Source organism: Chelmon rostratus, chromosome 10, assembly GCF_017976325.1.
Source record: "Chelmon rostratus isolate fCheRos1 chromosome 10, fCheRos1.pri, whole genome shotgun sequence".
NCBI lineage: Eukaryota > Metazoa > Chordata > Actinopteri > Chaetodontiformes > Chaetodontidae > Chelmon > Chelmon rostratus.
This window is the reverse complement of record NC_055667.1, coordinates 21,709,463-21,721,213: the sequence shown is the minus strand read 5'-3', so window position 1 is coordinate 21,721,213 and position 11,751 is coordinate 21,709,463. Positions and strand designations below refer to the sequence as shown.

The 11,751-nt window shown below is 40.4% G+C and overlaps 2 protein-coding genes and 1 pseudogene across 2 annotated transcripts; 1 reads left to right on the top strand and 2 right to left on the bottom strand.

Moving 5' to 3' along the window:
* Positions 1-1,337: 1,337 nt before the first annotated feature.
* Positions 1,338-2,597, bottom strand: LOC121613270 (CMRF35-like molecule 1). Its single transcript, XM_041946597.1, has 4 exons — positions 2,497-2,597; positions 2,049-2,414; positions 1,733-1,787; positions 1,338-1,606 (listed from the first exon to the last, which is right to left on the bottom strand). Exons 1-4 carry the CDS (start codon positions 2,579-2,581, stop codon positions 1,429-1,431), a joined length of 684 nt encoding a protein of 227 aa, XP_041802531.1. The 5' UTR covers positions 2,582-2,597; the 3' UTR covers positions 1,338-1,428.
* A 2,480-nt stretch (positions 2,598-5,077) lies between these two features.
* On the top strand, positions 5,078-7,130 carry LOC121612204 (annotated as a pseudogene).
* Positions 7,131-7,578: 448 nt separating this feature from the next.
* Positions 7,579-10,355, bottom strand: mfsd4ab (major facilitator superfamily domain containing 4Ab). Its single transcript, XM_041944913.1, has 10 exons — positions 10,126-10,355; positions 9,817-10,015; positions 9,339-9,581; positions 9,062-9,224; positions 8,781-8,896; positions 8,475-8,648; positions 8,208-8,355; positions 8,038-8,108; positions 7,776-7,896; positions 7,579-7,673 (listed from the first exon to the last, which is right to left on the bottom strand). Exons 1-10 carry the CDS (start codon positions 10,353-10,355, stop codon positions 7,579-7,581), a joined length of 1,560 nt encoding a protein of 519 aa, XP_041800847.1.
* Positions 10,356-11,751: the final 1,396 nt, after the last annotated feature.

The following is an 11,751-nucleotide window of genomic DNA, read 5'->3' as shown; positions in this document are numbered from 1 at the left end:
CTTGAATCCTCACCTGAATCTCAGCTCTTCCTCTTCCACAGAACACTAAACAGGAGGCCATTCTGTATATCTGACAGAGACAGATAAGATAAATTAAATAATTGAGTGTTTTGGGTATCAAACATTTTCTTTGTATTTAGCTGAGCTGGTCTTTAGAGGCCAATACATACAGGTATAGAATATAGGGCAATAGCACTCTCAGTTTATTGTCAGTCTAATCAATCCTATGCTATATTTTGAAGCCACAGCTACTTTGTTATAGGCCTTCACTGTATGTGGAAGGCATGTCACATTAGTTAATGCACACAAGTCAATAGTAAAACTAATGATGGCTGAATTCCATTTAACTGCTTCATTTTTAGGGTCCTAGTATTGTGCATGATGGCTGGCTGTCACACTGCCATGGCTGACTGGGGCTTACTGAATAGAACAGAGCCATTGTTATGAACACCTGTGCTTTTTCTACTACGACATGTGAAAGTGTCTGCAGTGAAAAAGACATGAAAGTAATGTTTTGTCCACTCCCATGTACATACAAGAGGGCAACAGAGTATCAAAAACAACCTATAATGCAACCCAGTACAGCTCAATGCTTCAGTACCTCTCTGACTCACATAAACCACACAAAAATAAGATTAATGCAGGGTTATTTCATTAGATTGCACAGGTTTGGCTAAGAAACTGGTAATATATGCTGACTCTGAAAGCAAAGACCAGCAAACACAATTGTCCAATTTCTTGTAGCTGCAATCATCAGGGTAATGAAATCGGCTTGGCAAAGATCACAAATCACTACTTCCTCTTTAAGAGAACAAAATATACAACATTTTCTGGGAAATGTGCTTATGCAATTTAGCTTTGATTGTAAGTATAAGTCACTAGAAACACTCCATCTCACCTGTAGGAATCCCACCTCTGTGATCTTTCTTCAGATTATCAAAGAAAATAGAGCGGCACACCACCATCATTCGACTTCATTATATGTCCGTGTTGTGTCTTCTTTTAAAAAGCAGAGCTTCACAAGAGTTGGGCTTTCATTTATGCATGAAGGGATTTTTATTCTGCATGGTGTTCAGATCCCTCAAGTACAACGCTGACTGATGTTGTAAAACGCCCTCGAAACAGGTGGTTAAATGCAAAAAGAATACCATCCTCTACGACTGTCCCTATAAGATCTGCAAATAAATTAAATGAAAGCCTAGAGCCTCATTTCCCCGGAGGTGCTAATTTTAAGCTGATTGGATATTCAAAAGTTGGACCCGAAGTTATCTTAGGCCCTGGCACTGAAATTAATGAGGTTTTAATCATTTAAATACAAAGAAAAAAAGAGCCAGTTTTTCACTTGCTTTATTTTTCAGCTTAATTCACACACTAATAGAGTGTCCACTGGAAATGATTTTGTCGCCCCAGTATGAGCGTGTTTATAATTCACCCATGATTTGAAGTTATGTTTTTGCCAAACTCAGTCATAAATGTTTGAGTTCTGATGTTGAAATTTTTGGCGCCGCCGCATTTTCCAGCCGATATCCTCCAAGCGATGATATGCGTCGACACCAAACAACACAACATTAAAATCAAGAGGATCCAACGTAGAGCCGCCCACCAACTAGTTCAGACAAACAGAGAAATAAACTGGGATTAGAATGATTCACTTTTGTTTTATGTCCCATGTAATTGTTCATATGTATATCTATTTGAGTGTATTAAAATGGAAATTACAGTATATCCTCACCATATTTCATCCTGTGTCACTGGTGATGAACTGGTTGGTGTTGTGGTGGTGGTTACTGGAAAAGAATATATGCATTAAAAATCAACAAATGACTATACTGACTGATCAACACTTTCTCCTAGAAACTACAGTTATACAGTACACTTCTAATTTTTACCATCAAATGTGGCCAATTAATGAAGTTTGGCCTAGAAGTTAGAGTCAGTTATAAGAGCTTTTGTGTTTCTGGGTCAGTAATAAATTAGTGCAATCAAAGCAAGAAAAGCTGAAGCAGCATTGCATAACAAGTGGCTGAGCTAACCCAGCTGGAGTGTACCTGTGTGGGAGAGACGGAGCCTGACACCAGTGTAGACGTTCTTTCCATGTCTGGCAATGACACACCAGTACATATCCTCATCAGTCTTTGTGAGCGAAGTCATAGTTACAGTGAAGACTCCTGCCCTCTTATCATCTACAATGGAGCATCTGTCATTCTGTCGGTTCCTGGGTGTTTTCACCATTATGGAACACAGCTCGTATATCTTTCCTTTGCACCAGTACTTGGTGCGTTCTGTGAACTGACGGTCGTACTGACAAGAGACTGTCACAGATCCCCCGTATGCTGCTGTTACCACATCTGGAGCAGACAGCAGAACTGAGTCCACTGCGTGCTTTGTAAGCCAGAAGAGACAGAGAACTGGAGCTGCAAAATGCAAAAAGAGATTTCACATGACGGTGTAAGTTAATTGTTCTTTCTAGTACATATGTGAAAAAGCTGCTATTACCGTGAAAGAAGCCGAGCAGTATCCCTGAGGTCCTCATGGTGGGAATGGAGTGAGCAACGTGAAGCAGAAGCAAAGTGTGCAACATTTAGAGGGTTCCTCTTATTTCTCCCGTGTGGTGAGGTTGTGCAATGAGGTGGTTTATGTGAAATCAGGGTCTAAGCAGTGTTTATATGCGTAGGTTTGTGTTTGCATCAGCATTGTTGTGTCGAGATCTCACAGTGCACAAATATTTCTCCCGTGTCTTTTGATAGACTGTTTAAGACCCTGTACAGTGAAAAATGTATGGCCAGTTCATTTACATAAACAGCAGGTGGCACTAAAGACCAGACCGTCAGAGGGCATTATATGGACAGGACAGTGCTGGAGAAGAAGGTTGTGCTACCTTATGAATATGGGTAGAGCACCAGTCACCTTGCCATCTGTCCTTTTCTTTGGTGTATCTCAGAAAGCTTGATGAATTAAGACTACATGAAGAAAAGCAACAAAGAAATCTGTCTCATCTATCTATCAGTTGTTTTCTTCCCAGCTTGTCCCCATTGCCTCACATCCATTGCATTTATCTGAGTATGTCCTCCAGCTTTCGTTCATCTTATTATGATTCCTTGCCATTTCGAGCCTGTGTACATTTTTAATGGCTTAATAATGATGTATATAACTAATGCGATGCATTATCATAAATGATTACGCTTTCAGATTTCTTTGCTTTGCATATCACATTCGCAATGTTTGACTTTTCTGTTCTCTGAGGAGTTCAGTCCTGCAGACATGAGTTGACTAAATATCTTCGATTATGTCACAGTTCATGTTGTATTTTGGTTGTTTCGTCTTGATCTTTAATTGATGACTTTTTCTCTGTGACAGCTAACAAATTGTTTAAAAAGAAAACAATGGAGATTTAAGATTTTTTCAGTCCAAGTTAAATTGGCATGCAGATGTAGCAATTATGTAATTATGTTAAGGGAAATCCTTTAAATGACTAATACCACAAGGCACGATATATTATAGTTGTGTAATCTGAGTTGGTTGTGTGAGAGAGCAGTGGTGTGACTTCATTACACAGTTCACATTTAGGTAGACTGACACACTGAACTTCGTGCACCACATTATATTATCTGTGAACGTCACGGCACATTTCTAGATTTTCACTCATTTGTGAGCTCATAAGGACCCCGGAATGACGCTAACGTGCCCTTTAAGATCAACCCACCAGAAAAAAAAACGGAACAATGTTGGTGAGACATGCAGTGCTGGTGAGTAAGTCAGCAGCGCAAAGGTCACAACACCCACGGGCACAAATCTGTGCTTGGAAACCTCCTTTATAACAATGGTTTATTTAACGTATTAAACCCATGGATAGGATAGTTTTAGCTGATAATTGTGGCATAGAAACAAGACAGACTAGCCTCTACCACTTATTCTGAAACTCATTTTAAGTTTGTGAATATTCAGGCTCCTATTAGATGAGGTCACAGTGCTAGCATCATTTTCCTTTTAACTGAGCGGACGTGTAATGTAAGTACATGTATGATGTGTGAGAGATTAAGCTTTGATTTGTACCTCAGGGGCTCGACTTCCCAGAGATGATGAAATAACCTTGGTGAAAACTTAAATTGGACTGCTCTCACTTTTAACTAAGAAAATCAGTGGATAAATGAAACATCTCAGTTTCAGCCCCCAGCATTTATTTGTCATCTTCTTTAATTTTGGAGAAACGCTGTGAAAATCAGGTTTGTTTAAGAAAAGCAAATGGCTTTACCTTTGCTTCCAGGCTTGGGCTGAGCCAAGATGTTCTCTGCTGACACCAGCACATCTTTCTTTAAGCATTACATACAGTAAACTGCTAGATAAGAAGGCTGCATTATAATGAAAGCTAAATGATTAGATAAGTTCTCCATTTACCATGCGAATGCTTTCGATTTTAATGCAAATCCCTCTCCATGACATACCAGAGCCCTCCTTTCAGCATGATCAGAGTTGTCAAACATATTTATCATCACATATCTGCAGTCTAGACAGTAATTCAAAGGCAAGTTTGGCTGTTGTTTGTGTGCTTTGACTTCTAATGTTTGATGTCACTGCAGAGCAGGGACAGTAAACTGCAGGAATAACTGATAACATATCACAGATTCATGCACTTTAGGTACATAACAAATAAACATCTGTCTTTGCTCTTGTTTTCCAGTGTTTCACTGCATAGATATACCACTTTAGAAAATACGATTTATACCTATACATTTTTTTTCTGTATGTATTACAATTTTTGCAGGTCAGGCTTACTTGGTTAAACATAAACACTTGCGACAAATTCCTTAATGTTCTTTTGGTGTTTTGTGTAACTTTTAAAACAAGTCTTTCAAGGCATATTTTCTGCATTGCAGTCACTTTAAATTATGCTTGGCTTGGATAAATGAGCGCACCTGTGGAGAATATCCTTGCAGGTGTGATCATATATTACGATCTGCAACTATTACTATCATATATTACTTCTTAAATAAGCACATTTGATTACCTTCATCCTTTTTTTAAGTAAACTGCGTGTGTTAAAAAGTCCTTGCACCTGTTTGATGACCTCCTTGTAGTCATGGGCTATGTACTGTTTGTGACTGGTGAGTCTGTGCTGTATTTTGAATCACTCCTCTCTTCTATGTGCAGCAGATGGTCTCCTGGTAATTATTTAGTGTATATTGCATCAATTTTTAGATTTGCTCAAAAATTTCTTATTGCTCAAAAGCTCTGTCCCTGCTGCTTTTTGCAGAGCTCGGTAAACAACCAGAACATGGGATACATGTCCTTGTGTATATTTCTTTCTATGGCCAGAAATTGCATTGCATCATGTGTTTGGTCCGGAAATAATAGACTTCCTGTGAATCAAAGGCTCATCTTTCATACTGTCATGCTCCATAAACTGGCTGCAGTACAGACCACATCCAACCAATTATCCGCCCAATGACATCGACCCATGCCTGTACTCATCTTCTGCAAGCCTTCACCACCATAAAGAACAACCAACTGGCCACCTATGAGTGGAATTATGTGGAGCTTTACAGTTGGTTCAATGCCCTGAAAATAAAGTGAGAGTCATTGAAAAATGTTTGTTTCTCTTGTACAAAAGGAAGTAATTCCTACAAAGGCAATAAAGTTTCACTAATAAAGCACAGCTAGCAAAACTAAGCAGACTGACCACTCTAAACAGCAGAGATCTGCTGTTTGAATGCATTTATTTCTGTTCCCACGTTAGATTTTTTTTTTTTTTTTTTACAAATGCTGTTCAACTCATCATTTCTCTCCTGAGGAAGTACGAGTTCGATGGGTTTGACATTGAGAATATCCAGAGGAGGCTCAGACGAGGACAAGCAGTACTACTCTGGTTTGCAGGAGGTTTGTTTGCTTTCTCAGTTTTTCTTCTGTATGATTTAAATAATTTCTTCCCTAGTAGAAAATATAACTGTTCAAGCTTGCCTTGAATTTTTGGCGCCACAATAAAACCCTGGAGGGGTTCCACTGTGTCTTCCTGAATAAAACATACATAAAAGCAAAACAACTCACAACCTGACCATGCTACAAATCATGGATTATGATTGCCGGAGTTCAGTTAACACTAAATATTTTATATCTGTTGACATTCAACAGGAGATGAGAACTGCCTTTGAGAGCGAGGCCAAGCAGAACAACAAGGCTTTTCCTCTGATGTACGCGGCTGTGTTGGCTGGAAAGGACACCATTGATTCTGCTTATCAGATTCCTGAGCTTGGCCAGTAAGCATTTGAAGCAATATTTGTCGTGTGTCCAATTTTATCCACAACAGCATAATGGATCACAGCGCATTCCCCTGGTCAGAGGGCCGGAGGACCAGGGTGGCTTCATCTTTTTCAATGTGGTGAGTTCTCAAACATGGTCAGGATCACAGTTTTAATTGATCAAACAGGGCCTTTGTAAAGAACACACGTTTCTCTTTAAGTTTACATCTGCTGGCTTTATCTGCAACAACATTAATACATCCACAAAAACCGTTCCAGAGCCATGAACATATATTTCAAATTTCTTTGTTCCAGGACTACACCATGTACTAGTGGAACAGAGAGGGAGCCCCAGCTGAGAAGCTGATTGTTGGTTTCCATACATATGACAACACATTCACTCTTAGGAACCATGCTATGGCGCTGGAACACCTATTGCTGATGCTGAAACACAGCGCACATTGGAGGCTGGAGAGCTCCTTTACTCTGAGGTACACTTCGTTATTACTGTAGGAAAGAATAAGGTTGGTTGGACCCCAGATGAAGCGAATGAGTTCCTACGCTGTCATTAATGCGGTGCTTTGTGAAATTAGAGATCCATGACTTTTTGAAAGATGGAGCAACTGAGGTCTGGAACCAGGCCCAGGATGTGCCATGTGCCTACAAGGAAAACCAGTGGGTGGGCTATGACAACATCAAGCGCTTCCAGCTCAAAGTAACAGAACTTCACAGAATACTTGTTTTACCATTTGACAGGCCAATCTGCTGGCTGATGTTAATTACCTCTCAGCTAAAAATGTTTCGCAATATCCAAAACCTGCCAAGATCTTCATATTAAATATTATAAAATGTGAAAGTCTCCCCTCAGTGCAAATGTATTAGAATTTTGGTATTTGATCCCTGCCTTTCTGTATGTAAGTACAATTGTTTTAATACACATACATTATGTATATATAAAGGATATGCAAAAAACACAAAACATTATTAAAACATAACATTACAATTGAAATGAAAAACAGAAAAAGGCAATGTAATTATAATCACAATCCTTGTATTGTAAATTTCAAACCCTGGTACCCTAATATAAAACAGAACACCATGCACAATTTGATGAAAACTGTTTGTGATTTACAAAATACAAAAATAATCAAAGAGTGTGAACTATAACCTCTAAAAGTAGCACACGACACTTTACAATTACACTTCCAGCACAAGGAAAGTATATCTGCACAATGTTCATTCGGTAGGTTTTGGTAATACATTTTATGTTCTTTGACGATAGATTGCTGTAATACTTCATCCTCTACAGCAGCCAGTAAAGGACAAAACGCAGCTGCTGACCCTCTCAGCTGCTCTCAATCTCCTCTTTCTGTGCTGTTCTGGCGGATCCATTCTGCTCCGTTGCCGGTTCCTCCACCATGGCTGACTTTTTCGTCGTTCCTGTCGGGATGCAGAGGGGGTTAGGGTGGGAGGTGATGATTATGAAACGAACGAAAGCGAACCATCAGCGGCGGTGTGTGAGGGTGGTGGTGGATACTGAACCTGTGAGGTAATTTCTGTGCATTCGATGGAACAGCAGGAGACCGATAAAGACGATAAAACCGATGCAGGCGATTATCATTCCACACAGCAGGAAGCTGTAGCTGCCTTCAGTCTGGATAATCTGGGGATGAGATAGAAACATTAGAGTACTGAACATGAATCTAAATCTCCACTGGGCTTGTTTTTTTCTGCAATTATAAGCCTATTTCTCTACTTCTGCACAATGTTTTTCTATGAGAATGAAGATACTTATTAGACTTACTGAGCCAACCAGAACCTGCATTACCATCTCTCCCATCCCTGCACTTGTCACCAGAACTGATGTTGCACATCCTGCACAAAGAAATCTATTTATTTATATATTTATTTCCTCTGCTTGTATTGACTCCATGACTGTGTTGTTATTATTGTGCTATAAACGCTTCATTATACCTTGATAATCAAGGATGTCTTCAGTATAGGCAAGCATGCAGGGGAATATGCTGCTGAGGAAAAGGCCACACAGACAGGTCCCAACAAACAGAAAGATGCTGCTGGTGTAGAAAATAAGCAGCATCAACACAGTAACAATAGCGCCTGCCTGTAAAAAAAAAAGAAAGAAAAAAAAAGTAGAATTTAATTTATCACTAATTGCTTGACCTTTACATTTCATTGAGTATGTCTCATCTATAATGCGATGGCAAGTTTTATTGGCCTTACAATGTTGAACATGAGCAGTCTCACAGGCTGGAAGCGGTACGAGAGGGGAATGGACAACAGCCGTCCAGCAGTGATTGCTGCCCAAAAGATGCTTGCCAGGTAGCCTGCTGTCTTGTGGGGCAACGACAGAGGTGGTGCCACACCGTAGGTGTACACAAAGCCGGCATATGCACCCTGAAAGGAAAAGGCAGATTCTGTACTCTCTGCGTTTTATGTGAAACACATTTTGTATGCACTCATAAAATTTTATGTGGAACACAGTTTGTGAAATGCACGTCACATTATTTATCTGCACCCCTCACTCACCACAATACCATCGGTCATGAAGAGCACCATCCCACCGAGGATATGAATCATAAAGAAGGATATTGGCAGCCCGCGCAGGTTATCATTCTGACAGCAGCTAAAGATATCCCCATGGCCTGTAACGGAGCGAAAAGTCACAAATGACAGATTGTAGCACACAAAATGGCATTTATTGTGATTTTTTTTTCATCTAAACTGACTGAAAATCCACAGAGGAAAGTATGCATTATTCATCTTAAAATAGGGCTCCTATATAAAAATCCCTTCTTTCATGTCTTTACCTCCAGCTTCGTGTTCCTTCTGCTCCACGTCGGGGCCCTCAGCCCCCTGCTGGTTCTCCATTGCTAGTTCATCTTTGTCCAAAAGACGAGGACTGCTGCTGGGGCAACATGGGATCAGCTGCTCCCGATACATCAGGAACAGGACTGCAATGGGCACGGGCAGCTGGGGGTGCACAAATAATGTTCACCTTTTGTACTATTGTCATTTTCAACAATGAAATGAAATATCTGATTAAGTATCTCTCCCCTGCATGTGTACATCTGTTCAGCGTCTTACATTGATAAGCGCCATGATCCAGAAGGCGTAGTGCACACTGGACTCGTCTTCCCCTCCCTCATGGGGCAGGTGGCTCTGAGTGATGTTGTGCTCTGCAATCGGACTGTTTCTCAGCATGTTCCTGAAGTGATGCATGATCTCAGTGCCATTCCCTGTGTGATTCCCACAGCCTGTCTCTGAGAGGAAAGGATCTGCAATCAGTGGGCTCACCAGGGCTCCGAACCCAATGAAGAAATGAAGAGCCTGTAAAAAAGACAAAGGTCAGAAACATGACTTACTGTGTTTAATATCATATAATTGGCTCATAGCTTGACTGCTGAACACACTGTGTCGTAGAAAATTCTTGTTAACTTGCTATATTTGAGGAGAGAGACAAATCAAACCCACGTGATGCTCTCCAAATTATGAATTGTATAATGTCTGAAATGTGAATGCTATCTTGTTGGTACTTCTACAGATAAAGTACAGGCTTTTTCACCTGTAAGAAAACAGCAGAGTCCTTCTGATAGATGGTCACCAGCTGTATGTTAGCGATGGTGTCAATAATGCCCATCGCCAATCCAGACACAGCCATGGCGATGGCGAGCAGGAGAACATTATTGCACAGAGGGATGATGGCAAATATTATAGAGATGATGAGAGCGGAGATAAATAAGGCAGATAGAGCACTGAACAACCTTTAGGAAAGAAAAGAGACAGACACAGTTACAATGACTATATATCCTCAGATTATTTTGCAACCAAGTCTTGGGGGATATCGCTCCAGATGTGAGTGCACGATACTTACGTCCTCTTGAAAACACCACCCACAGAGCTGCCAATCAACAAGCAGAACTGCTGGGAGAAGAATACCCAGGTAATCTGGCTAAGTGTTGAGTTTGTTTGGCATTGCAAGTCCAAAATTGTGGGTCCAAGGAAAGCAATGCAGAGTCCAAAGCTGAAGAAAACACTCCAGTAGGTCAGCGTGTGATGGGCATTCCTTTTGAACAGAGTTACGATCCGCTCGTCCACAAACATCTTGGCCACAACAAAGATACCTCAGTGAAACAGACTGCCGAGGGTTTTTTACAGCAAAGTATTACAGTGCTAATAAGGGCCAGCAGCTCTGTGAAGGTCTGTGGATGCTTGTTGTAGTATGATGAGTTTCTTGATCTCTTTTAAAGCTTTTAGCTCCCTCCTCTGTGGATTGCTCAACTGAAAAGGATGTCCTCTTGAGTTAATGGGTGAAGTGGAGATTCTTCCAGCAATATCACCATTTGAATTGTGTCAATGATTAGCAATGAAAAAGAGCCTGTGTTGAAATGCTACCAGAGAGTGTGCATTTATATGTCATGGCACTTCCAACCCTATCAATGGAAAATGTTTCAGGAAGCAATGACACACAGGCTTCTCATGGACAGGTTGTCTTTTCTTTCACACCTGGACAACCCTGCAGACAGTCATTACGAAAGACGATGCTTGGGAAGTAATAATCACATAGTGTGCTATGAATTAAATTATGCATACTAAAATTTAATTTATTTTCTGTTTAAAATTCTACTACATGACACATTAGGTGTTCAGCTCTGACTACAACAGACTTCATCACTCCCTCTTTCTTAACATGTGTCTTACCACAGCTTTGCGTGCACTAATTCTAACATTTTCATTGTTTTCATGGAAGTTTGTACAGTATGACAGTTGCATATATCCAGTATTCAGTACATGACATGTGCCAACAATATTTCTCTGTATTCTTTCTTCTTTAAGCGATTAATCCTACTGACTAGTGATCGTTCATGTGGCGCCACCATCAAAATTCATGAGAAATTGCATACTGACACTCATGGTTGCGTACCGACACTCAGTGTTCCCAGATGATACATCCTGCTGACTTTGGTGATCTAACTTTTCCTCTAGCGCCACCATGAGGATGACATTTTGGTTTGGAGTAAAGTGTCTCAACAGCTACTGGATGGATTAGGCTGTGACTCTCAGGATGACTTGTGTTTATTTTGGGAATCCCCCGATGTTTATTCTAGTGCCACCATCACATCAAAATTTCAATGTGTCCAATACTTCAGTTTATCACCAAACACCCACGAAACTCCCACAAGCGTCACCTGCATTTTGTGACTGGTGCTAATTAGCAAATGCTAGCATGTTAACATACTAAACTAAGGTATTGGTAATGGGAATCATTATATTCTACCTGTTAAGAACAAACATGTTTGCATTGTCAAAGTGATGTTAGCATTTAGCTCAACGCACTACTGTGCAGCCTCACAGAGCCACTAGCATGGCTGTAGACTCTTTACATTTTCTTAATCAAGAGTGTTTACTTATGACGTTTGAAAGGCAGACTGATGTAACAACACATTTCTCTCTGGGATCAATCAAGCCATCTGTCTCTTCCCTCTGCATTTCTAAGAAC

Coding starts and splice junctions, on each gene's coding strand:
- LOC121613270 (XM_041946597.1), bottom strand. CDS start 2,581: ATGTTGCACACTTTGCTTCTGCTTCACGTTGCTCACTCCATTCCCACC. Junction 2,415..2,496: donor ACTGCTCGGCTTCTTTCACG/GTAATAGCAGCT, acceptor TGCATTTTGCAG/CTCCAGTTCTCTGTCTCTTC. Junction 1,607..1,732: donor GTGACACAGGATGAAATATG/GTGAGGATATAC, acceptor TGTCTGAACTAG/TTGGTGGGCGGCTCTACGTT.
- mfsd4ab (XM_041944913.1), bottom strand. CDS start 10,355: ATGTTTGTGGACGAGCGGATCGTAACTCTGTTCAAAAGGAATGCCCAT. Junction 8,897..9,061: donor GAAGGAACACGAAGCTGGAG/GTAAAGACATGA, acceptor GCTCCGTTACAG/GCCATGGGGATATCTTTAGC. Junction 8,109..8,207: donor AGACATCCTTGATTATCAAG/GTATAATGAAGC, acceptor TTCTTTGTGCAG/GATGTGCAACATCAGTTCTG.